General features: G+C 45.8%; 1 protein-coding gene and 1 long non-coding RNA gene across 2 annotated transcripts; one reads left to right on the forward strand and one right to left on the reverse strand.

Annotated features, from left to right (window-relative positions):
* Nucleotides 1-262: 262 nt before the first annotated feature.
* LOC141982653 (tubulin beta-2 chain) lies at nt 263-4,361 on the forward strand. Its single transcript, XM_074944932.1, has 4 exons — nt 263-437; nt 2,277-2,385; nt 2,717-2,827; nt 3,084-4,361. The coding sequence occupies exons 1-4, from the start codon at nt 381-383 to the stop codon at nt 4,142-4,144; spliced, it is 1,338 nt and encodes a 445-aa protein (XP_074801033.1). The 5' UTR covers nt 263-380; the 3' UTR covers nt 4,145-4,361.
* A 1,531-nt stretch (nt 4,362-5,892) lies between these two features.
* Nucleotides 5,893-24,842, reverse strand: LOC141982655 (uncharacterized). The gene is made up of 3 exons (XR_012638168.1): nt 24,667-24,842; nt 9,897-9,999; nt 5,893-6,895 (listed from the first exon to the last, which is right to left on the reverse strand). It is a non-coding gene; the product is annotated as an uncharacterized LOC141982655 (long non-coding RNA).
* Between the last annotated feature and the right edge of the window lie 111 nt (nt 24,843-24,953).

The following is a 24,953-nucleotide window of genomic DNA, read 5'->3' on the forward strand; positions in this document are numbered from 1 at the left end:
TGGGGGAGCAGGAGACGCTCGTTGCCCCCCAGGCTGTGACAAGCCCCCTCCCAGCTGCTGAGGCTGCGGCTCCCCACTCCGCCCCCCGCCTAGCGCCCCCCGCCTCCCGTGCCCAGGAGACAATGCAGCAGCAGCAGCAGCATCCCCCGAGCGCACGGCGAGGCCCCGCCCCGGCATTACATCACCCGCTTGAGAAGGGCTGCGGGGAGCGGGCCTGTGACGGAGGGGGCGGGGCCAGCAGCCCCCCTCTATAAAAGGAGGAGCTGGGGGGCCGCGCGGCTCAGAGCTCACAGCTGCAGGTGCCGGAGCCAGCCAGGGAGCAGGAGCCGTAGCCGCCAGCCGGAGGCAGAGGGTGTTTGTGGCCGTGTGACTCGGGCGCCATGCGTGAGATCGTGCACATCCAGGCTGGCCAGTGCGGGAACCAGATCGGAGCCAAGGTAAAGAGCGGGGCCCGCTCGGGGCGGGGGCCCCCGCTTGTTGTGTCCCTCGCCCTGGGGCTGGGAGAGGGCGGCTCAGTGGGGTGCGCACGCGGGGGCTGGAGTTAATTAACGCTCCGCTCGCCTTGGCTGCGCTGTATTATATAAGGGCTATTCACGGTCACTGTCCAGCGTGTCCAGCCTCCTTCTAAAAGGCGGCTGCTTTAGCGCCTGGTTGGCTTGTGTCCACACAGTGTAACGCTTTAGGGCTGACCTGCGTCGTCTTTGCTCGCGCTCCTACTGAGAGCCGCGGAGAACCGAGGCGATTCCGGCAGCGGGCCGGGGTCGGGCGAGAGAGAGTCCTCTCTTCACCCAGCCTGGCTGCCGTGCTCTGAATCACAGCCCCTGTCGCCGGCGCAGCCGCAAGCCCAGCTGCGGGCACCTCCCTGCAGGCTCCAGCCGCCTCGCCCTTTGCGCGCGGGGATGCGACTTCTCGGGCATGAATCCGATCCCCGCGTGCTCGCCACGCCCTCCTGGTCCCTGTCAAAGCCGTCGGGCCGCCCGCCTAGCTAGGGCACTGCAGACCGCCCGAGCCCGCTACCCGCGACAACCTGCAGCTGTGGTCCGCCCCTCCCAAGCCCACAGCCCCCGTCTTCTGCCCTGCGCCTGGGTGAGTCTGAACAAATGGCGCTCGCACTTGCTGGTGACTCTTAAAAAATCAGTTGCCACGTTGCTGCTGTTCTTCCCCGTCATGGATTCGCTCTAATTGTAGCTCTGCACCTTCAGCTGCTTCTGACGAGGAGACGCCTTGTCTGCTGTGTCAGTCATCCTGCTGCAGTTACCGGTTAGGTTAGCCCACTGGCCACACACTACAGGAAGGCGGGGGTGGGGGGGGGGAAGGGATGTAGATCAGGGTTCTCAAACTTTAGCAACCTGAGGACCCCCATTTTGATTTTAAAATTTTCAGGGACCTCCCAGCCTCCCTGCTTAGCCCTTGCCCTGCCCCCTTCCCCTGGGCTATGCCTATGCCCCTGCCCCACCCCTTCTCTGAGGCCATGCCCCCACTCACTTCAGCCTCCCTCCTTCCATTGCTTGCTCTCCCCCACCCTCACTCACTTTCCCTAGGCTGGGGCAGGGGTTTGGGGTATGGGAGGGGGGTGAGCGGTGCAGGAGCTGGTGTAGGGGGTTGGGGTATGGGAGGGGGTGCAGGTGCAAACTCTGGGCTGGGGAGGGGGTTGGGGTGCAGGAGCAGAGGCGGAGTGCAGGCTGGGGGAGGGAGTTTGGGTGAGGGCTCTGGGCTAGGGCAGGGGGTTGCAGTGTGGGAGGGGGTGCAGGGTGTGGGTTCTGGGCTGGGGCAGGGGTTGATGTGTGTGGGAGGGCGTGAGGGGCTTACCTCATGCAGCTCCTAAAAGCGACTGGCACATATCTCTAGCAGCCGAGAGGGGTCTCCATGCGCTGCCCCTGCCTGCAAGCACTGCCCCCGTAGCTTCTGTTGTCTGCAGTTCCTGGCCAATGGGAGCTGTGCAGTTGGTGCTCGAGGAGGGGGCAGTAGACCCCATGACCCCCTCTCCACCCGCCCCAGGGGCTACAGGGCTGTGCCTGCCACTTCCAGAAATGTGGGGGAGCCAGGACAGCTGAGTCTGTTCCCCAGCATGCTGGAGATGTGCCAGGGAGGGGGAGGAGTTCCTTAGTGGGGTCTGCAGAGCCCTGGAGTCCCTTCGAGGACCCCAGTTTGAGAAATGCTGCTGTAGAGCATTAAAAGGCCTGCTGGCAGTATGTGGAGGGAGGAAGGGAGGGGAAGGTCACACAGCTGACAGCCTAATACAATTATTAACTGCCCTTTTCAAAACCACATTTCAGTTTTGGGAGGTCATCAGTGATGAGCATGGCATTGACCCCACTGGCAGCTACCATGGAGACAGTGACTTGCAGCTAGAAAGGATCAACGTTTACTACAATGAAGCCTCTGGTAACTTTTTGTTTACGGCTCTGTGTCCTCCTGAAATCAAAACTAAATGTTCTAAAGCACATACGTGCATCAGAGGTTTATGTAATTAACTTCAGTGCATTCTACACTCGGTAAAATGCTCCCTCTGAATTTGTATTAAATCCTTGGCAAAGCTTTAATGCCTACTTCAAATTCAAGTTGTCACTTCACTCAAGGCTGTTCTTTTTAAATACCATTTCTTCACTTGTCTGGGCAGTAGCAGTCTGTCTCCAGTGAATTGTGAGGAGCACAGTAGCCCACTTGTTAAACAGCTGACTGCAAGTCTGTAATCTGGCTTTTATTCCTCCCACAGGTAATAAGTATGTACCCCGTGCAATCCTTGTTGACTTGGAGCCTGGCACAATGGACTCTGTCAGATCTGGACCATTTGGCCAGATCTTCAGACCTGACAACTTTGTCTTTGGTATGTAATTGTATGTATCTATGGTTTACTATTGTCAAAGCTTTAAATTGAACACCCACTCTGTGCCTAAAACTAAAACAAAATTTACCTAGCTCTGTGAAACTTGCATGGTACTTAGCACAATGGAGCCCTCATCCTTGCTAGGAGTTCCTAGTACTGCTGTAATATAAATAATGTTCTGTCCTAAATGGAGCATGTGAAACTTCTCCTTCATATTCTGGTGACTAAATCAGCATCTTTCCACTCCACCTTCCAGGTCAGAGTGGTGCTGGAAACAACTGGGCAAAAGGCCACTACACAGAGGGAGCTGAGCTAGTGGACTCTGTCCTGGATGTGGTAAGGAAGGAATCAGAAAGCTGTGACTGTCTACAGGGTTTCCAGCTGACCCATTCTCTAGGTGGTGGCACAGGGTCTGGGATGGGAACTCTCCTCATCAGCAAAATTAGGGAGGAGTACCCAGACCGTATCATGAACACCTTCAGTGTAATGCCATCTCCGAAGGTGTCAGACACAGTGGTTGAACCCTACAATGCCACCCTTTCTGTCCACCAGTTGGTGGAAAATACAGATGAAACCTACTGTATTGACAATGAAGCCTTGTATGACATTTGCTTCCGCACGCTGAAACTCACAACCCCTACCTATGGGGACCTCAACCACCTGGTCTCTGCCACTATGAGCGGTGTGACGACCTGCCTCCGGTTTCCCGGACAGCTGAATGCTGATCTCCGCAAGCTGGCAGTCAATATGGTGCCTTTCCCCCGTCTGCACTTCTTCATGCCAGGGTTTGCCCCGCTAACTAGCCGTGGCAGCCAGCAGTACCGGGCTCTGACGGTGCCAGAGCTAACGCAGCAGATGTTTGATTCTAAGAACATGATGGCAGCCTGTGATCCCCGCCATGGCCGCTACCTGACTGTGGCAGCAATATTCCGTGGCCGAATGTCCATGAAGGAGGTGGATGAGCAGATGCTCAATGTCCAGAACAAAAACAGCAGCTACTTTGTTGAATGGATCCCCAATAATGTCAAGACGGCTGTCTGTGACATTCCCCCCCGTGGCCTCAAAATGTCTGCCACTTTCATTGGGAACAGCACAGCCATTCAGGAGCTGTTCAAGAGAATCTCTGAGCAGTTCACGGCCATGTTCCGGCGTAAGGCTTTCTTGCACTGGTACACTGGTGAGGGCATGGATGAGATGGAGTTCACTGAAGCAGAGAGCAACATGAATGACCTGGTATCAGAATATCAGCAATACCAAGATGCCACTGCTGATGAGCAAGGGGAATTTGAAGAGGAAGGAGAGGAGGATGAGGCTTAAGATAAAAAGGCTTAGGAAAATCTTTAGTAAAGGCAGGCAAGTGTTCTGAATGAAGTCTGTTCACAGTTGTGGTGAAGCATGCTTTATTATGTCCTTTGGTACCCTCCACTGTTGCCTCTGTCGCCAGTTTTGTAACCTTGACACTGTAACAGTAGTTGCAAAAGTAACTCTAAAAATCTTCTGTTTAAATGGCTAACTTCTCAAATATAAAAGGCATCTGTGTTCCAAATGGTGTCTTAGACTTATTTCTCTCCTCTCAGACCAAGAAAAGCAGAGCTGGAACTAGCTTCCTAATTGCAGTCTTACATTAAATTATGGGTGTGATTGGCAAATAGCCTGAGAAGTTGTGTACCAGTAAAGGGATCCAATCACTTGCACTGACATGCTAGTAATTAAGATAGTTAATAATTTTTGGAGAGAGTAAAAAATGCAGTGCCCTGGTGTAAAAGTCAAACAACCAATCTATTGTTGGGAAAGTTGCTTTGACTAATAGAAACAAGACACTTCACTCAAGGATCTTGCAACTTCTGTTTACAGGAATACATGATAGTGAGGTCAGCTAGACAGTATTAACTTATCAAAACTGATTTCACAGTGTGCCTGCAGCCTTCCCTTGTCGTTCAAGAACTCTTCTTAATGCACTTGTTACAGGGCTTCCAGCATGCTGGGCAGCTTCACCTCCCTATGACTTGAATGATCCTGAGCAGCCCAGTTCCCATTCGTGAAATGGGAAAAGTGTATGCAGAGAGGCAGGAGGTTAGAATTGCATTAGCAATATTGTAGTCATGGTTGAGAGGGTATGTTCATGCCCAAAGAGCTGTTCAGGCAATTAATTCTTATTCTCAAAGGTGAACACTTTCCAAAATAGCAGCTAAGCCAATGCACCAACATGCTACGCTTCTGGTCAAACTGGATCATTCTAGTACGACTTGCTTGGAGGTTACACACAACATAATCAAAACAGAACTTAACTACCCTCTTGCAGCAGACTTTTTTTAAAAGAAGCCTACGAATGGCTGTATCCCACACTAGATCTTGGCCTCTGCAGAATTCCTGCTGGCTTGTAACTTTAATAGTAAATGCAAAAAGAAATGCACTTCACTTTCACAGGAAGGTCAGAGGAGGCAGGAGCCTTCTAAATTATTCTCCTTCAGTTGGGGATGTGTGTAGGGGGGAAGAGTTAAAAGGCATTTGCTCCCAAAGGCCATAGGTAACCTGAGGGTGAAAACTGCAAGGGGACCAGTGACCCTATAACACATCCTAAGGGGCTCCAGGTGTAGAGGGCCTTTGGGGGGGCTCCCTAAACTAGAGTAAATCCAACCCAGCAATGTAGGATGTTGGAGACAAATAGCCTCTTTGGGCAGGTTCTGACTACACTTGTTATGTCCTGGCCTATCTGTCATTACTGCAGGGAGCAGCTCTTTTACACATTAAAATTTTTCATGTCAATAATTCTCATTAAGGTGGCAAGTACAACAGTGCATTCAAATGTTTTGTTTCATTGTTTCTCTTTATTCAAACTTTACTTGACACAGACTTTCTCTTCAGGCTGAAAGTCAAAATGACAGTGGTATAATAGTGGGCAATAACAGAAACACTCCCACTGTTGCTTAATAAGGGCCCTTAAGATATTGAGCTCAACCTCTGCTGAGCTAGGAGCACAAACCCAAAGGCCTGCTCTCTGGCCTTAGGTGAAATGCTTGGTCAAGCTAATCTTGCTTGACTAAGAGTGAGCCCACCATCTGTATTTAACATTGTTTTTTACCTTACTATTTTACCCCAACTTGTCTGCTTACACAGCTCTAGCTGTGCTGTTGTGATGCTTTATGCATCCGATGAAGTGAGCTGTAGCTCACGAAAGCTTATGCTCAAATTTGTTAGTCTCTACGGTGCCACAAGTCCTCCTTTTCTTTATACCCTAAGTTATAGTGCCTCTTACTGAACCTCAATTACCTTGGGCCTCATGAGAGTCTTAGGCTTTGTTTTAAAGGTAGAAGATTTATTTACTTCCCCACCCCCTGTCTTAGAGTTCAGCTTCTTATTCTAAACCACAGGGAGGGGGATGCATCTTTCAATGGGGGCGGTCCCTGTACAGCTGTTAGATCATGCCTCCTAGCAAAACCACTTGTTGTGCCTCTTATACCACAGCAGTGTTATGGTTAAGATGGTTCTAGTAACTCATTGCACTACGCACCCACTCTTGCACTCAATAAAAATCATGTAAAAGTAGGCTGCTTTGGCTGTCAAAGTAACCCTCCTTTTGAATGGCCTGGTGGGGCTGCACTTGAAATCTTGTCTGCTTTCATGCCTGCTCTAACGGTGTTAAAGTGTACAATGCTGCCTGTGTTGCCTGGAAATTGGGGGTGGTGTAGAAGGGCCAGCACTTTCCTTTTTAGGGATGGTTGCCTTGTGGAAATTACAGCAAGGATAACTATGCAAAGGGGGCAGACTATTCCTCCATTCAGGCACAGTCTGTAATCTCAATCATCCCTGTGACACAAATCATATGTAGCTAAAGATTGGGGGTAGTATGGTACTACTTACCGTAGCTGTGACTGTTACAACTCTCATTCACCCTCAGTGCGTTTAGTCTCCCATTCTATTTTAGCATCATCAATATGTCCATGAGATAAGGCTTACGGGGAATTAGCCTACTAAGTACTGATGCTTTCAGTACTGCTCATTTGCTAGAAAGCAGCATGCCTTCCTACCCCTTTGACGGTTTGCTGTCCTGTGTGGGTTTTGCCAAATCTGCCAAAGAAGAGAAGCATTAAGATAAATAATAGGATATTTTTGGATAGAGTATCTTCTACAAAGCTCAGTAACCTGTCAATCAGTCCATGCAAATATAAGGTTACAGTCTATGAAAAATTATCTCTGGGCACGAGGTGGGGAAAATATTGGATTTGTGGGGGTGCAGGAAAAATAAATTATAAGCCATGGAGAGAAGATGGGTTTCACATTTGGAATAGGTACAGGGGTTCTCAAACTTCATTGGACTACAATTCCCCTTCTGACAAAAATTACTGTGCAACCCCAGGAGGGGGCACTGAAGTCTGAGCCTGCCCCAGGTGGCGGGCCAAGGCCAAAGCCTGAGCCCTGCTGCCCAGGGCTGAAGCTCTTGGGCTTTGGCTCCAACCCTGGGTGGTGGGGCTTGGCCTTTGGCTTCTGTCCCAGGCCCCAGCAAGCCTAATGTCAACCCTGGTGATCCCATTAAAATGGGGTCATGACCCACTTTGGGGTCCTGACCCACAGTTTGAGAACTGCTGGGATAGGAAGATTCAATATCATTTTATACCTAGAACACTAGAATCCAACTGAACCTTTAATATACCCTGGAGACTGCCAATTACACAAACCTAAGGATTTCGTATTTCAGATAATGAGCAGATATGCCCTTCACTCCCTCACCATGGTTACACTTCTCTCTCACAAAGAAAATTTGTGCATCTAAGCAGGGTTCCAGAATAGAATCTGCCAACCCCTCACTGCTATAAACAAGCATTTGACAGAGGCATCATAAATGTCCAGTTGGAGTGCATCTCCTCTATTATCTTGTGTATCAAATGGGGCCTCTCTTTCAGATTCGACTGTGATACATGAGGAAGGCTTATGCATTCTAAATACCTCAGATAGTCTCTATTTAGCAATAGTTATGGGTGCAATAGAAAAGATTTTGGCAAGAAATATACAACTGAGACTTAGTGCCAACCCTAATTGGCGGTTTCCAGTAAGGCCTCACACATCATTAATAGTTAGAACCAATGCAGTCAAAAATAAGGGGATCAGTTCCTGTCATGTAATTGTGTGAGGTGGATATCTGCAGAATGTACCTAGTGGATATGAATATATAAAGAATATAATTCATGCAAACAATTCTGACAAGAAAACTCTCACTGTCGATGGTGTGGAGGTACTACACTACTATGACAGGGCTGGATAATCCCTACATAGTTATATAGGGTTGATTTATTTAAAAGAAAAAAACACAACAAACTCCTGAGGTGAGGGTCTGGTATCAGTGAGATTGCCTCTTCATTTTTCCATTCATTAATTACCTCTGGGTCTCTAGTCTTTCCTTGTGCTGAAACTCTGCCTGGGGAAAGCTGGAGAAAGGATAGGTCAGTGGTTACAATGCTAGCTGCACTTTTGGGAGAACTGGGTTCGGTTCCCTGCTTTACCACCAACTTTCTGTGTGACCTTGGGCAAGCTAGTAAGGCCCAGATCCTCAAAGCAATGTATTGGGAAAAACAAGATTTACACGGGAACCAAGGCAAAGTTATTCAATTGCATTGTGATATGCTTCTGAAACTTGGCAAATGCCAGAAAACCACAACAGGAAACTTAAAGCATTCCAGCTGAGATGCTTACAAAGAGTAGTTGGTGTCCACTGGTGGAAAAAAGTAACCAGTGCTGGTGTGTTACAAAGGACTGGCCAGCAGACTATAGAGACAATGATTTGAGAAAGAAGGCTGAGGTGGTTTGGACATGTTATATGGCAATATCAAAAAACAATATTCCTCGCCAAGCTCTTTACTGGATATGACCTGGGGGAAGATGGAAAAGAAGAGGACAACTGATAAGAAAACCATTGAGAAAGATGTTGCTGTTATGCAAACAGACTATAATGGAACAAGAAATGTGGCATTAGATAGACAGAGGTGGAAAGACTGGGTTGTCTCACGTCACAAGGCATGAGAGCATCTAATAAAATAAGAATAGATCCTCATAGGTATTTAGGAGCCTAGTTATGTGCCTACATACCTTTGAGGTTCTGGGCCCAAGTCTTTCTGGGCTAAATCCACGAAGGGAATTAGGTGTTACAGTCCCTAACTCTTAGGTGCCCTGTCACGTAGCGGAATCCATAGCCATGGATTAGGTGCCTAGGCTCCCTATACAATGCCTGGGGAACGTTAGGCACCTAAGAATGGGATTCAAATAAGCCAGCAAGCTGAGTGGGTGGCTGCCTAAGCTAGCCAGTAGGAAATCCAGAGAAGAGTGTGGCCTAAGCCTCCTCATGGAGTTAGGTGCCTGCCTCTGGGCCAAAGGGATTCTCAACTGTGATCAGCTAAGCCCGGTCAACCCTTTCTTGTGAAAAACAGTGGAGCAGGGAAGGTGTTGGTTGTGATGCTGCTGCTGTCACTGCCACCCCCTTCCTCTTTCTATCCAATAACCCCACGGTCAGAGTACTCACCCAGGGTATGGGAGACCAAGGTTCAACTCTCCTCTCTGCCTGATTTGGCTTGGACCCAGGTTGCCCACCTTCCGGGTTAGTGCCCCAGCTGTTGGATATAAAGGGGGCAACTCCCCCTCCTTGGTTGCCTTTTATGTGGGCTCAGTGTGCTCTGAGAACACCTACGACCGGGCCCCACAAAGGCACTCAGATGGGGGAACACCTCGTTTGAGAACCCCACCAGGGCTGAGGCATGAGCTAAGGCAGCTCGGTGCTGTCAAAACTTAGGTAGCTTTGCACATGCTTACAAGCAGAAACTTAGGGGAATTTACCAGTGGAGACTTAGGTGTCTAGGGATTTTAAGCACCTACAGGGTTAGGTGGCAGCTGAGCAGAGGTTTTTTTGAAGCCCTTAGTGGTGCCTAAATGTTAAACTTACACACCTAAGATGGCACTTAGGTGCTTCAGTACCTTTGTGGATCTAGCCCTCTGTGCTTCCCTCTATAAAATAGGGGTACTAGTGAGGATCAACGTGTTAAAGAGTGTGGGATGCTCAGATACTATGGGAATGGATAAGTACCTTAGATAGACGATAGCGCTGGTGCTGTGTGTGTCCTCCAGGACTCAAATCCACATGGCCTGTTCCATTGAAGTCAATGTCAATCTTTCTACTGGATGTTAAACTGGGGTCACAGAGAATGAAAATGGCAATGTGGGTTAGCAATGTGGAGAAGGAAAGGAGGGACCCCATAATCTTCAGCTCCTCTCTATGTGGGTGTTGTCAAACCCATACCTTTTATTTAAGTTCCCCATTGTTGTTTAGCTTCCACTGCAGAGCTGTGGGAGAGCAGTGTCAAGAGAGGAAGCCAGTTTAGAACTCTCAGGGAAGAAGTAAAGGGGTGTGTTGGGGTGTCTGGTGATGTGAGGCACGTAGAGGAAAACTTTTGCATTTTTCCCTCCCTGCCCAAACCCTAGAACAGGGGTAGGCAACCTATGGCACGCGTGCCAAAGGCAGCACACGTGCTGATTTTCAGTGGCACTCTCACTGCCCGGGTTCTGGCCACTGGTCCAGGGGGCTCTGCATTTTAATTTAATTTTAAATGAAGCTTCTTAAACATTTTTAAAACCTTATTTACTTTACATACAACAATAGTTTAGTTATATATTAAAGACTTACAGAAAGAGACCTTCTAAAAACGTTAAAATGTATTACTGGCATACGAAACCTTAAATTAAAGTGAATAAATGAAGACTCGGCACACCACTTCTGAAAAGTTGCCGACCCCTGCCGTAGAGGGTTAGGGGTGAGGACAAATCCCATTGCTATTTGCCTATATGGCATGCTCCAGGAATACTGTATAGGATTAACTTTTCCATAAGAAAGGTAATCTCAGGGGCCTAAATAGGTTTATACTAACATTTGCATACCTAATGTTGTGTAAACTATTCTAGCCTCTAATTAAACAATTGGTGTTGTCTCGTTTGCTACATGAGTTTTTGATTTAATGAGCCCTGGCTTTTTTGTTTGCCCCAATTACCAGGAGATGAAACATTCCCTTAGGGATTCCAGGACTTTCACTTGTATTTGGCTCACACCCTTTCTCCTCAAGGGACTCTTTATTTTCCTCTTCCACCTGTATTTGTGGCTCCACAGCTTGAGGGTCTGCTTGTATTTTTCTGGCTCACCTTGAAGCTGTGGGTCAACTGTCCCCCTGAATCCACCCTGTATATAGCAGGCACTGGTTTCTTACTTAGAAACACAAACCCCACCACACACTCTTTCTGTGCAATATTCCCCGGTTCTCTCTAAATATGTGCTTTTTTTTTTTGTAGGAACCAATTATGATGCATTCCAGCTAGTACTAGTTGATGTCAGTCCAGCCAGTTAAGGCCATTTTCACCCCCTTGTTCAATTCTGCAGCATTTACACAATTAAAAAAATATATTAGGCGCCAACTCTGCAGCTGGTTATATCAAAGGTTTCTTTCTGCAGTACGTCCCTGATATAAGATTCAATTACAGTTAAGGACCCTTGCAATCCATCCATCACTACCTGCGCTGTGTGTTCTCCTTGTACAAGTGGGAGTGGCAGCACCTGGACCTAGCTGCTCCTGTGTTGAGCCTCAGACACCTCCATTTTGGATTCTTTCTAACACAGTCCAAGTGCACAGCATGCTCAACTGTATGAAAATTCAAAATAGAGGCACCTGGGCTGTGGCATGGGGCTAGCAAGGTGCTGCAGGACCCAATGCATTTTGGGAAAGGAAGGAGACTGATTGGACCCCTACCCCATTGGACACTACTACAAGTGGAGCCCCTGCAATGCTCATTTGAATACAAGCCAGTGGGGGGTTGGGGTCATGGGAGAGTTCTGAAAGGACTACCTCCCAGGGACTAAGCAATCAAGAGAAATAGTGCAGGTGATAACCTTTCTGTATCCTCCAGCAGTTTAACAAGGAAATTGGTTTCTCACCATTAGTTTCAATTTGATGCAAACTATTTCGCTCTCCATAAAGTCACGCTAGTAGAAAGAGAAGTGATAGCTATTCAAACACTTGTCAAAAGGTTACCAGTTTACATTCTCCGAGCAAGCAAGACACAGTTTAAGGTTAGCCTATTCTCCTCACCCGCCCCTCCTCAAAACCTTTAAATGTGGGTGTGATGTTACTGACGTCTACTGTGTGCATCCGATGAAGTGAGCTGTAGCTCACGAAAGCTTATGCTCAAATAAATTTGTTAGTTTCTAATGTGCCACAAGTACTCTTGTTCTTTTTTTGACATAACCTGTGACGGTATAGATCATTGTTGCAACCACTGTTATATATTTGCAGCAAATATTGTACAAAGGTTGTTGTGTAAGGTGTCTATGGAAAGGTTATGATTTGCTGGTTATGATTATATTATCCGTATGGGTGTATCATTTTTGCAGTTGAAGTTATGAATATTGGCTATGTACTTCTATATCAATGTGTTTTGATTCTAAGTAGCCTCATTGAAGCATTTGGTAAGCTTCTTGAGAAGGGACTATTCTCAGTAAGTGCCCAATCAAGAAACACTTAACTGATAATGGATTTTGGGAGATGCCAATCCACATCTGAGCTTTCCTGGGAACATTCAAACTAACATGTAAACAATGGTGTTGGCCTGTAAAGAACTAAGTCATGCATGGACATGTGGCTTGCCCATGTGACTCCAGGCTCCTTCTTGCTGCTGGGATCGTCCACAAGGCAGAGGATATAAAAGGCTGCTGCAGCTCCTCCATTTTGTCTTCAATCCTGCTTCTTGCCTCTGGAGAGACTTTGCTACTGAAGCTCTGAAAATAGGATTGAATGACCCATCCCAGCTGTGGATGTACTCCAGAGACTTAATTTGAACCTACAGTTTATTCCATCGCTGCTACAAGCCTGAACCAAGAACTTTGCCATTAGTGTATGTAATTGATTCCATTTGACCAATTCTAGCTCTCATCTATATCTTTTTCCTTTTATGAATAAACCTTTAGATTTGTCAGTAAGATCTAACTTGTATATTGACCTGGGTCTGGGGCTTGGCCCTTTGGGATTGGGAGAACCCTTTTTCTTTTACTGGGGTATTGGTTTTCATAACTATTTGTCCCCATAACGAGTGGCACTGGTGGTGATACTGGGAAACTGGAGTGTCTAAGGGAATTGTTTGTGTGACTTATGATTAGCCAGTGGGATAAAACCAAAGTCCTCTCTATCTGTCTGGTTTGGTTTGCCTTGGTGTGCAAAGGAACCCTAGCCTTGGGCTGTAACTGCCCTGCTTTAAGCAATTTGTCCTGAATTGGTGTGCTCAGTTGGGTCCCACCAAAGCCAGCATCATTACAGTGGGATTCTGAATTCAAGGAAAGGAGAACTGAGTTAGCCCTACTAGTTTCTTATTTAATCTTTGACTTTTGTGCAGTAGCTAACCCTTTCCTAATGTACCTCAGTTTATCAATATTTTTGCACTTGGCTTCCTGGATTAGTCAAAGGCATTATTTTTTCTTTTGGCCATAATTCATCTATAATTGAAGTGATGGAAGTGTTAACAATACTCCATCTCAAATGGACTCTGAACACACTTATATTGAAAGCTGAGACAGATGTTTTAGGCACCAAGCTATGCCATCTTTGTTGAGTGTCCATCGTTTTGGTTTCAAGCAGGTTCTCACATTTTTCTGTTTATGCAATCGCAATATACTGCCTATCCCTAAAATTAATAATGAAAAGATCCAAGTGGCGGCGTTAAGCTCAAACTAAGACCTACATATATAGAATGGAATTCTGGCTTATTGATCTGTTAAATTTTGCTTCTTTGCTAAATGCATAATCTCTGTCTTATTATTTGTATTACAGAGGCATCTAGATGTTCCTTGTCCTAGGTATTGTACATCCATATACTAAGAGCCAATTCCTGCTGTAAGAGCTTACAAACTAAATAGATAAGTCAGACAAAAGGTTTAAGGGAAACAAGGCACTGAAAGGTGAAATGACTTGCCAGGTCACACAGAAAATTAACGATAGAGCCAAGAAAATACCCACTTCTCCTGAGTCTCAGTCCAGCATCCTATCCACTGGATTACACATCCTCTCATCCAGTCTTATCCAGATTGAGCATAATCTTTCAAGAAACTAAATACTACAGCAAAAAATATCTGAGTAATTATGATGCTCAGTAAAGCAGGCTTGGATTAAGCAGCTGCAGGACCGTGAGAAAAATGAGAACTCGTGTAAGATTCTACCGGAGAGAACATAAAAATGTTTTAATTGAGAGGAATACTAGATGAACTCCAGAGAAATTTTGCCCCAAGGCACTACTTTGGTTCTGAACTCAGGGTGTAACTGTAATTTCTACTTGCAAACCCATTATAATTAGCAATGTCTGAAAGTTTATTTGGAAAAAAGAAATTTGTCACCTAGTCAAAATGGTACTTTTATAGCTCTGTTCTGATACTACAAGTTAGAACCAACTTCTCAAGCCAACAGATAAGGTTTTGCGTTTGCCCAGTCTATAGTTAAATTGCAAGTAACTATCTAATTGCAAGATAAAGCACTGAGACTAAGGAACAAGAGCAACTCTGACTGGCATGTGATTGTTACAATTCATACCTTGCTCTTGCTGGCATACAGCACATTTGTTCTGCTAGAAATAGTTGTATCGGCATCTCATGTATATTGATATTGGAACCTTATTAACATTTATACTAAAAGAGCACTGCTCACAGGAATAACAAATACATTTTCATCTATTGGATGGCACCCCATCAGTGTCGTTATCTGCTGAGTCCAATATTCATGGCATAATGTATATTTATCATCAGGGGCAGCATTTGCTATAGGGTAGGAGGACACTTCCTCCCCCCAGCCTTGGGTTTGATTGCCCAGACTTTTAAGCAGCTGCCTAGGGCAGTAAATTTCTGCACAGCTGCCTAGAGTGGCAGACTTGGCCCGGCTGCCTCTCTATCATGACAGGGGCAGCTGGGCCAAACCTGCCATCCTACGCCTATGAGGAAGAGGTCGGCACGCTGAAGTTTTGCCAAAGTAGATTTTCTTGAGCAGCCTCTGGTGCTGCTCTCCTCTCTCTGCCAGTTGGACAGGAAGCAGCAGCAGTGGCCTGGGCAAGAGCTGAGTGTGGAGTGAGCTAGGCCCTGAATCTTCCCCAGGCCACTCATGGTTGAGACACGTGACCCCCAGATTGCTCCCCTCACTCCCTGGCATAGGACTAGCACACCACCTTCCTCCAGGATGGGACACCTATGAGCAGCCATGGCTTCAGCAGGGAAGTGGATGCAGGGATGCTGACATAACTCCCCGCTGCCCTCCCTCCCCCAATTTTTCTAAAATGATGATCCTGGTTATTATGTTTATTATGGTGGTGCCTACAGGCCAAATGAGAATGAAGCCCCATTATGCTAGGTACTATATAAATATAGAATAGGAGAGACAGTCCCTGCCCAAAGAGCTTACAATCTAAATAGATAAGAGAGACACAAGGTCAGGGAAGAACATGAGTTTCATTCAAAGACAGCTGTTCCCATTGAAGGAAAGTGGATCTTTGTAGAAATAACATCGCCCTATGCCCACAAATTGTGCTGCATCTCTCTCTCTCACACACACACACATTCTTTCTATTTTATCCTTAGCCAATCACATGGGATTTAGACAATGTAAAACACAAGTACAGGAGACTATATGCTAATGCCCTTTTTACTTATGAACAAATCAGCATCAAACACAGAAAGCGTATGAAAGACCGATGCCCTAGCCAGAGTGACCACAAGTGATGGCGTCACAGCAGGCATTGTGTAGTGAAGTTCTCAGATCTGGCTCAATCCTGTTAATCCACAAATCAATGCGGCAGCCCCACAGCTGGCACCAGGTAGGGTTAGGGCATGCACCCCTTTGTACGTCAATGGAAAGTTTGAGAGCACGGTGTGCTGGGGTGTTTTTGTCTGTCCTGGTGACATGGCCAAAAAGCACGCAACACAGCTTTTAGATATAATGAGTGACTGGAGTAAGGCCAGATCGCTGTGAGACTATGACATTTAGCACAGAGTGAAACCATTTTATACTCAGGATTTGGCACTGACTGCATGGAATGCCTCTAGCCGCTCCAAGTCTGCCTGTAAGCTGGTCCAGGTTTCTAACTCATAGAAATACAGGTAGTACACAGGTTTAATAGATCCTGAATTTTGGCTCAGCACAAAGATGTTATGAACAAAGAAGTTTATTTAATCGATCTATATATTGCTCATCACTGTTGTGTCTGATTACCTATCTAGCACATAGTGGGCTGTAATTAGGAAGTAGGAATATTGATTCTTCTTATGAACTTTTATTACATGATGTAAAAGCACCTTCATAAAGTTTCCCAGCTCCTTGCTGAGAGGAACAGTCTTGTGTTTCTCAGCAGTGCATACAGTACTTCAATTGCAGCAGGTCCAAAAGGTGATCTCAGGCAGGCTTCATCAGCTGGAAGAATGGTGGCCATGGGGTAAAGGGTGAAAGACAAAGTGAATAAAAATAGATTGATCATGAGTAGGGCCCTACCAAATTCCCAACCATGAAAAACATGTCCCGGATCGTGAAATCTAGTCTCCCCCCGTGAAATCTGGTCTTTTGTGTGCTCTTACCCTATACTATACAGACTTCACAGGGGGGAGACCAACATTTCTCAAATTAGGGGTCCCAACCCAAAAGGGAGTTGCGGGGGGGGGGTCACAAGGTTATTTTAGGGGGTGGGGCGCAGTATTGCCTTCAGATCTGCGTGTCTGGAGTGTGGCAACTGTTAGCTGGGCACCCAGCTCTGAAGGCAGCTCATTGCCAGCAACAGCACAGAAGAAAGGGTGGCAATACCATGCCATGCCACCCTTAATTCTGCACTGCTGCCCTCAGAGCTGGGAGGCTGGAGAGTGGCGGCTGCTGACTGAGGGTCCAGCTCTGCAGGCAGCAGCGCAGAACTAAGGGTGGCCATACCATACCATGCCATCCTTCTGTGCTGCTGGTGATGGCAGCTCTGCCTTCAGAGCTGGGCTCCTGGCCAGCAGCTGCCACTCTCCAGCTGCCCAGCTCTGAAGGCAGTGCCGTAGCCAGCAGCAGTGCAGAAGTAAGGGTAGCAGTACTGTAATCCTCACTATAATAACCTTGCCAAACCCTCCCCTCCCCCCAAACTCCTTTAGGGGTCAGGACTCCTAAAATTACAACACTGGCAAATTTCAGATTTAAATAGCTGAAATAATGAAATTTACTATTTTAAAAAATCTTTGACCGTGAAATTGGTATGGCCTTAATCATGAGGATTCCAATAGGAAAAGTCCCCAGTGAGTTATGTAGTCTGTCCTCTATGTGTACCCCAGTGAGATTAATACCATGGCCAGATATTTGGTCTATTGTTTATGCTGCAGCAATTTCCATACTCATATTTGCAATATTTTCAAACTATGCAGAATAATTGACAAGAATGAAAATGTTACAAGGGTTTTTGTTTCCGTCTTCCTTGTGCAGACTGTTTCTGAGGTTGTGTTGGTTGCCTAGGAAACTGCTGCAGTAGGAATTCGATTGAATGTGCTCCCAGACTGAACATCAGCATTGTGGGCAGTGTCAATTGATAGACGTGTATGTGTGTGCACACCCACAATGTATACGCTGGATGCTATGGCCCAGATCCACAAAGGTATTTAGGCTCCTAACTTCCACTGATTTCAAGGTTTTTGTGGATCTGGGTCTTTGGTTTTTTTTTTTTTTTAAATTTGTAATATCAAAGAATCCTGAACATTCATGATGTTATGTTAGCTATTATATTTTTCTATCTAAACACAGTCTATGGCCAAGATTTAAAAAAGTGGGTGCTTAAAATTAGGCTCCTATAGCCATATTTAGATACCTAAACAATTTTCAAAAGTGTTCCACTATGGATGCTGTTGGGGGGCTAAGCACTTTTGAAAATCAGGCCAAATTTTCAGGTATCTAAATAAGTTTTTAAAACACCTTGATACTATCCCCAGTTATATATAATATATGGAACAAGTGGGGAAAAAAAGGTTACAATGAAAAGACTGCTCAAGATTACAAAAGCATGTGTCTAGCAAATTTGGGAATATAATGAAGATTTCTTGACTCACAGACCCGTGCTGTAACCATTGCAGCATCATATCTCCTTAAACAGCTTTTTAAACTTCCAGTCCTCACAGGACCAAAATCATAATCTTGGCAACACAAAGCAAACACTCTAGCTGTAGGTGTAACCACACAATTAGAATATGCTGAATTCACAGATTTTAAATTACCTATCGCAGAGGTTGCTTATTGTTAAGCAAATATTGTTAAGTACCATAGAAATATATTGAACATTATGAGGAAAAATTAATAATACAACCTCGAATGTATAAGGGCTTCAGCATTCAAAAAGTCTGTTCTCAAGCTGGTGCAAAGATCTCTGAGCAAGCACAATCCCTTGATAATAACCTGACTGTGTGTTTTGCTACTGCAAATGTTGTAGTAATAATAATAATAATAGTGTGGCAAAGATCATGGGGCAGATCCATGATAATTTACACCAGCTGAGGATCTGTCCAGGAGCCTCCTAGAAGATCCCCAGCTTGCAAGGAGGAAGCTCCACTGGAGCAAATTGAGAGATTCCAGATTAGTGGCCGCTTTTGAAAATTTGTGCCTAAGTGATACACCCAAGGTCAGAGCAAGCCAGTGTCAGAGACAAGGACAAAACTCAGAAGTCTCAACTCCCAGTTTTACCCTCCAACCAGTAGGCAATGCTCCTTCCTTTAGGTGTAAACACCAAAACAAGATTTGAGGTGAACTCAACAACTTTACAATACATTTTATATTATTGTTTTAAAAAAACAAAACACATTATTGTGAACAACTGAGTCCTTTGCTTCACTGGCCCCATCTGACAGCTCTGTAATTATTACATTGTAACTTCACCATTACTCTTGATATAGTGATACTGTGACCAACAGGCCATCAATCTGATGATACAGTTAGCGCCAGATTCCCATCTCCTTCCCCCAAGCCCTACTTTCAGCACTGTGAATCTGTCATCAATTTTATAAGTGGACTTGATGGTTTCTGCACAATTCATTTTAGACTTATCAAATTGAAAATCATTCCATGTTTCTTACATGATGAATAGAGCAGTTGGAGGAAATTTTGGGTCAGTATCTCTGGGGTGGTTGAAACAAATCTGAGGCTCCCTATCAAGTCTTTAAATTACCCCCAAATCTTGAGCCATGTCTTCTGGTGGGTTTAGTGCCACAAGGAGTGAGGGGAGGATCTGTGAAATAGTTAGAACAGGAGCACATCGCTGGGTGGGTGGGGGCTAACTGTGGACAGAATCTGTGTATGTTAGCACTGGTTGGGGCACAACAAAGAAAGAAATCCTGTTATCCCAGGGGGATAAAATATCATCATCACAGAGACCTCTCTGAGCACAAATCAGCTCTACACCTCTATATCACACAGTGCAGGTAGCAAATCTCATGCTAGCATTTCTACTTTTCCTATGTGTGGTCAGTCTCCATGATGCAAGGGCCTCATGTCTGCAGGCTTGGGCAGCTGTAGGTGCTGCCATTAACAAGAAGCAGATTCATCCTACTTGTGGTTGAAATAGGAAAAACTGGTCTTTTCACCGAAGCAAGCATCAACCAACATTAATCATGTAAGACCTGGAAACCGATGTGGGTGGAACAATTAAAAAAAAAAAAAAAGGCAATACATGCTCTACTGCTATGCTGCAGTTTTCAACAGTAGCAGTGGCCGTATGACATATTCCCATCTAACCCCTCTCCCCCCACAATCTGAGCACTGCTCTAAAAGAAGCAAACAGATTTAAGACTTTCTCTACATCTAGGTCACTTGATCCCTCCCCAATCACCTGGCCATGCAAAATGAGGTCATTTCTACACAACTCCGTATCAACAACGTTGTGTAATTTTTTTTGTTTGTTTTTTTAAGTACAACTTGAACTATTTATATTATTCCTAGGTTAAACGAATTACCTGTTCTTGTAATTGCTTTGAAAATAAAAAAAGCGATGTAAGCCTTTAGTATTATCATACTTTGCTAAGGCAGGAAATACTAAATCACTAAAAATCACAATTTAACAATTGGAACGAATCTATTATAATTTATGCAAAATATAATAAGCAGTTTATTCAGGAAAGCAGTGTGCACTTCAGTTTCTTAAGACTGATGTTTTCAACCTACTGGTCTCTGCCATCCAGTGTAGGAGATGTGATAGCTTTCTGGTGAGTGCCTGAATTTTCCCTTTAAAATCTATGCATATTTAAAAAAATTGTGATCAGTTGCAGCAAGCCTACGCTTATCGTCCAAGTTCAGTGGTTCCCAATGCTGTGTTCAAATTATATATTGGATGTGAAATGGGAGCCTGACTGCAGAATTCCAGATGACCATGGATCTGTGAGTTTAAATTGCGAGAAACCTATTCTAGTACAGGAGGCCTACCTGCAACATATCTTCAATTAATTAGGATCAAGAGAGGTCTAAATCCAGAGCCTCAAAGGTTATTTATAAAAAGAAAAGGAGTACTTGTGGCACCTTAGAGACTAACAAATGTATTTGGGCATAAGCTTTCATGAGCTACAGCTCACTTCATCGGATGCATTCAGTGGAAAATACAGTGGGGAGACTTATATACATAGAGAACATGAAACAATGGGTGGTACCATACACACTGTAACCACAGTGATCACTTAAGGTGAGCTATTACCAGCAGGAGAGTGGCGGCAAAAACCTTTTGTAGTGATAATCAAGGTGGGTCATTTCCAGCAGTTGACAAGAACGTCTGAGGAACAGTGGGGGGGGGGGGGGAATAAACATGGGGAAATAGTTTTACTTTGTGTAATGACCCATCCACTCCCAGTCTCTATTCAAGCCTAAGTTAACTGTATCCAGTTTGCAAATTAATTCCAATTCAGCAGTCTCTCGTTGGAGTCTGTTTTTTGAAGTTTTTTTGTTGAAGAAAAACCTTCAAAAACAAAAAAACTTCAAAAACAGATTCCAGTGAGAGACTGCTAAATTGGAATTAATTTGCGAACTGGGTACAATTAACTTAGGCTTGAATAGAGACGGGGAGTGGATGGGTCATTACACAAAGTAAAACTATTTCCCCATGTTTATCCCCCCCCCCCCCCCGCACTGTTCCTCAGACGTTCTTGTCAACTGCTGGAAATGGCCCACCTTGATTATTACTACAAAAGGTACCCCCCCCCCCCCGCTCTCCTGCTGGTAATAGATCACCTTAAGTGACCACTCTCCTTACAGTGTGTATGGTAACACCCATTGTTTCATGTTCTCTATGTATATAAATCTCCCCACTGTATTTTCCACTGAATGCGTCTGATGAAGTGAACTGTAGCTCACAAAAGCTTATGCTCAAATAAATTTGTTAGACTCTAAGGTGCCACAAGTACTCCTTTTCTTTTTGCGAATAGACTAACATGACTGCTACTCTGAAACCAAAGGTTATTTATGTGATTTCAAATGAAGATGGGCACCTAAATATCTTTGACAGTGTGGGGACTACTGGTTAGAGTACAGGATGGGGAGTCAGGAGATCTGGGTTCTAGTTCTGGGTCTGGTACTTGCTCATTGTGTGGTATTAGGCAAGTTTGTTGCATGATTTCAATTTCCCCATCTATAAAATGGGGATAAAAACATGTCCATTTTTGTATGAAAAGTGGTGTATCAGTGAAAAATCTGTCCATTACATAGGTACAGATAAGAAACAAGTCCAATATTTTTAGACTGAATTTAGTAGTATGCAGCAAGTTGGAGGTTTTCTGTTTCTTTAAAAATATTTCCCAAGGGATCAAAAGGTGTAAATGTTCTGGTTGATTTTTCTGGTCCAAAAACACACAAACAAAAAAACCCCTCACCCAACCTGCTTTTAGAATCTCTTCCTTAATAAAAAGCACAAGAAAAAGAAAAGTTGAAAATAAAATTTAGGATAAACAACTGGGTCATTCAAAGGCATTATCCTGCCTCTGAATTGAGAGATTGTAGTGGATAGAGGAATCTGGTGATATAAAGACTTTCCAGTCCCCTTCCCCCACTATCCTGCAGTATTTACTTATGATACAAAAGAAGAAACAAAAGGCATTACTCTTGTTTACCTAATAATCCCTGTGATGTGTTCCTGCCGGGGTGCCACCAGGAACTGCGGTACCACTGAGACACCCCCACCCCCTACCAGCCTGGGCTCCCTTTACACTGTACTGCTGTGACCAGCTTGCACTTTCACCAGCAGATGTACAGGTAGGGACACATCCAGCTGCAGTTACATGCAGATGCTGTGATCAGCTCTGCATGGGAGGGCTTCAGTTAAGGAGCTTCCCAACTATTCAGGCATCCCCTCCCCCCATCGGAATGTAAACCCAAAGTTATACTGTCTTGCGCTGCACAGGGAACTGTACAGCACAAGCTCATGAAATTCGCCCCCCTCTCAATGTGGAGAGAAATCTACAATAGGTTTCTGTTCCGAGTTATGACTCCCACACACTGGTTTTAGACAAAAGCAAAAACAAGTTTATTAACTACAAAAGACAGAGTTTAAGTGATAGCAAACAGATCAAAGCAGATTACCTAGCAAATAAACAAAACATGCAAACTAAGCTTAATTTAGCAAATCCTCACCCTATGTAGTATTCGTATCTGATCTAAGTGATGATACAAGCAGGCTGCACATTCTTAAGGGGCAAGCTGCACTTGCTTACAGCTTAGAATTCCCAGATGTTCCATTCACAGGCTAAAAATCCCTTTAGCCTAGGTCCAGCACTTTCCCCAGTTCAGTCTTTGTTTCTCAGGTGTTTCCAGGAGTCTCTTTGGGTGTGGAGTCAGTGAAGAAGCACATTGATGTCACTCCCCTCCCTTATATAGCTTTTGCATATGGCAGGAACCCTTTGTTTCAAAGCTTGGTTCCCACACCAGTCAGTGGAAAAAACCTGATATCCCAAGATGGAGACCAGTACAAGGTGACCTGGGCACATGTCCCTGTAGCGTCACAGCAGCCATGCATTGAAGGCTGTCTGCAGCATCCTCAGGAAAGCCCCCGGGGTGGGAAATAAGTTTCTGCTAAGGCCTATTATTCTCTTTAATGGACCCTCAACCTGAATGGGTCCTTCCCAGCCAGCCATCTAGACTGGGGCGGGGGCAAACTGTGGGCCGCTTCCGGCCCATCAGACATATTTATCTGGCTCTCAAGCTCCCGCCAGAGAGTAGGACTGGGGGCTTGTGTCACTCTGCATGCATCCGATGAAGTGAGCTGTAGCTCACGAAAGCTTATGCTCAAATAAATTGGTTAGTCTCTAAGGTGGCACAAGTACTCCTTTTCTTTCTGCCTGCCCAGCGTTCCAGCCGGCGAGTGGGGTTGGGGGCTTGCCCCACTCCTCCCGCCCGGCGCTCCCCAGTCCCTGACTCACAATTTCCTTGATGAGCACCATCTTCCAGCAGGCACAGCCACACTGTGCAGGCACGACTTCACCGCACTGTTTCTAGGATCGGAACCCTGTCCCTACGTGGCAGCTCCCCCCCACACGGCAGCACACCCAATCCCCTCCCAGTCTCCTGTGGCCCCAACCTTGAGAGCCTCAAAATCACCCAGGGGCCGCACCTGTCCCAGCTAGGGTGTCTGTGCCCATGGCAGTGCCTGGTACGGCACCTTGGTGTCAAGGGCAAGGCCCCTAGGAGTCCCCGGTACCACTCCTGTAGAGCCTCCCCACCGCACCACATGAGTCCCCCCCCCCACCTCACTAACATCTCTTATAGAGGCCTCCCCATGCTACACCCCATAGAGTCCCCCTCCCCCACCGGGCATTCATGGCCCGCCATACAATTTCCATACCCAGATACGGCCTTGAGGCCAAAAAGTTTGCCCACCCCTGATCTAGACTGAGATCTTTTTGCCTAGTGAGCATACACAAAGGTGTAAACACATTTGTAATACAGATATATAGTCAATATTCCTAACTTCAGATACAAAAATGATACATACATACAAACAGGATAATCATATTCAGTAAATCATAACCTTTCCAATGACATCTCATATGACTTACCTTGCGTAAAATGCATTATGATTGTGTCATAATCGTATCATAATATCACCATGAAGAATATGGGGTGCAGTGCCACACTCCCCTCTACCTTTAACACATTATACTTAAGAGCCCTGTGGCACTAGAAAGCTTGTCTCTCTCACTCACAGAAGTTGCTCCAGTAACAAAAAGAAAAGGAGTACTTGTGGCACCTTAGAGACTAACCAATTTATTTGAGCATGAGCTTTGGTGAGCTACAGCTCACTTCATCGGATGCATACTGTGGAAACTGCAGAAGACATTATATACACAGAGACCATGAAACAATACCTCCTCCCACCCCACTCTCCTGCTGGTAATAGCTTATCTAAAGTGATCATCAAGTTAGATAAGCTATTACCAGCAGGAGAGTGGGGTGGGAGGAGGTATTGTTTCATGGTCTCTGTGTATATAATGTCTTCTGCAGTTTCCACAGTATGCATCCGATGAAGTGAGCTGTAGCTCACCAAAGCTCATGCTCAAATAAATTTGTTAGTCTCTAAGGTGCCACAAGTACTCCTTTTCTTTTTGCGAATACAGACTAACACGGCTGTTACTCTGAATCCAGTAACAAAGTTACCTCCCTCCCACCTTGTCTTTACATACATACAGGCGCTCAGCTCATATAAGGCATGTCACTTAGCTGACACAGCTTGTTACAGAAGGGAAATCTGTCCTCCTTCACTTCTTATTTTTGAACATAGCAGGATCCTTCTTGACTGTCATGCCCAGGACTCACCGTGGAGGGTGCAGAGGCTGGGGCCGTCTCGCCAGGGCTGGGGGAGAGCAGGGCGCTGCTCCTCACCCTGCTCGTACAGCGCTACTCTCGCTCTGCACGGCGGGCCCCGGGGGAGCAGGAGACGCTCGTTGCCCCCCAGGCTGTGACAAGCCCCCTCCCAGCTGCTGAGGCTGCGGCTCCCCACTCCGCCCCCCGCCTAGCGCCCCCCGCCTCCCGTGCCCAGGAGACAATGCAGCAGCAGCAGCATCCCCCGAGCGCACGGCGAGGCCCCGCCCCGGCATTACATC

Source organism: Natator depressus, chromosome 2 (assembly GCF_965152275.1).
Source record: "Natator depressus isolate rNatDep1 chromosome 2, rNatDep2.hap1, whole genome shotgun sequence".
In the NCBI taxonomy this organism is placed as follows: Eukaryota; Metazoa; Chordata; order Testudines; family Cheloniidae; genus Natator; species Natator depressus.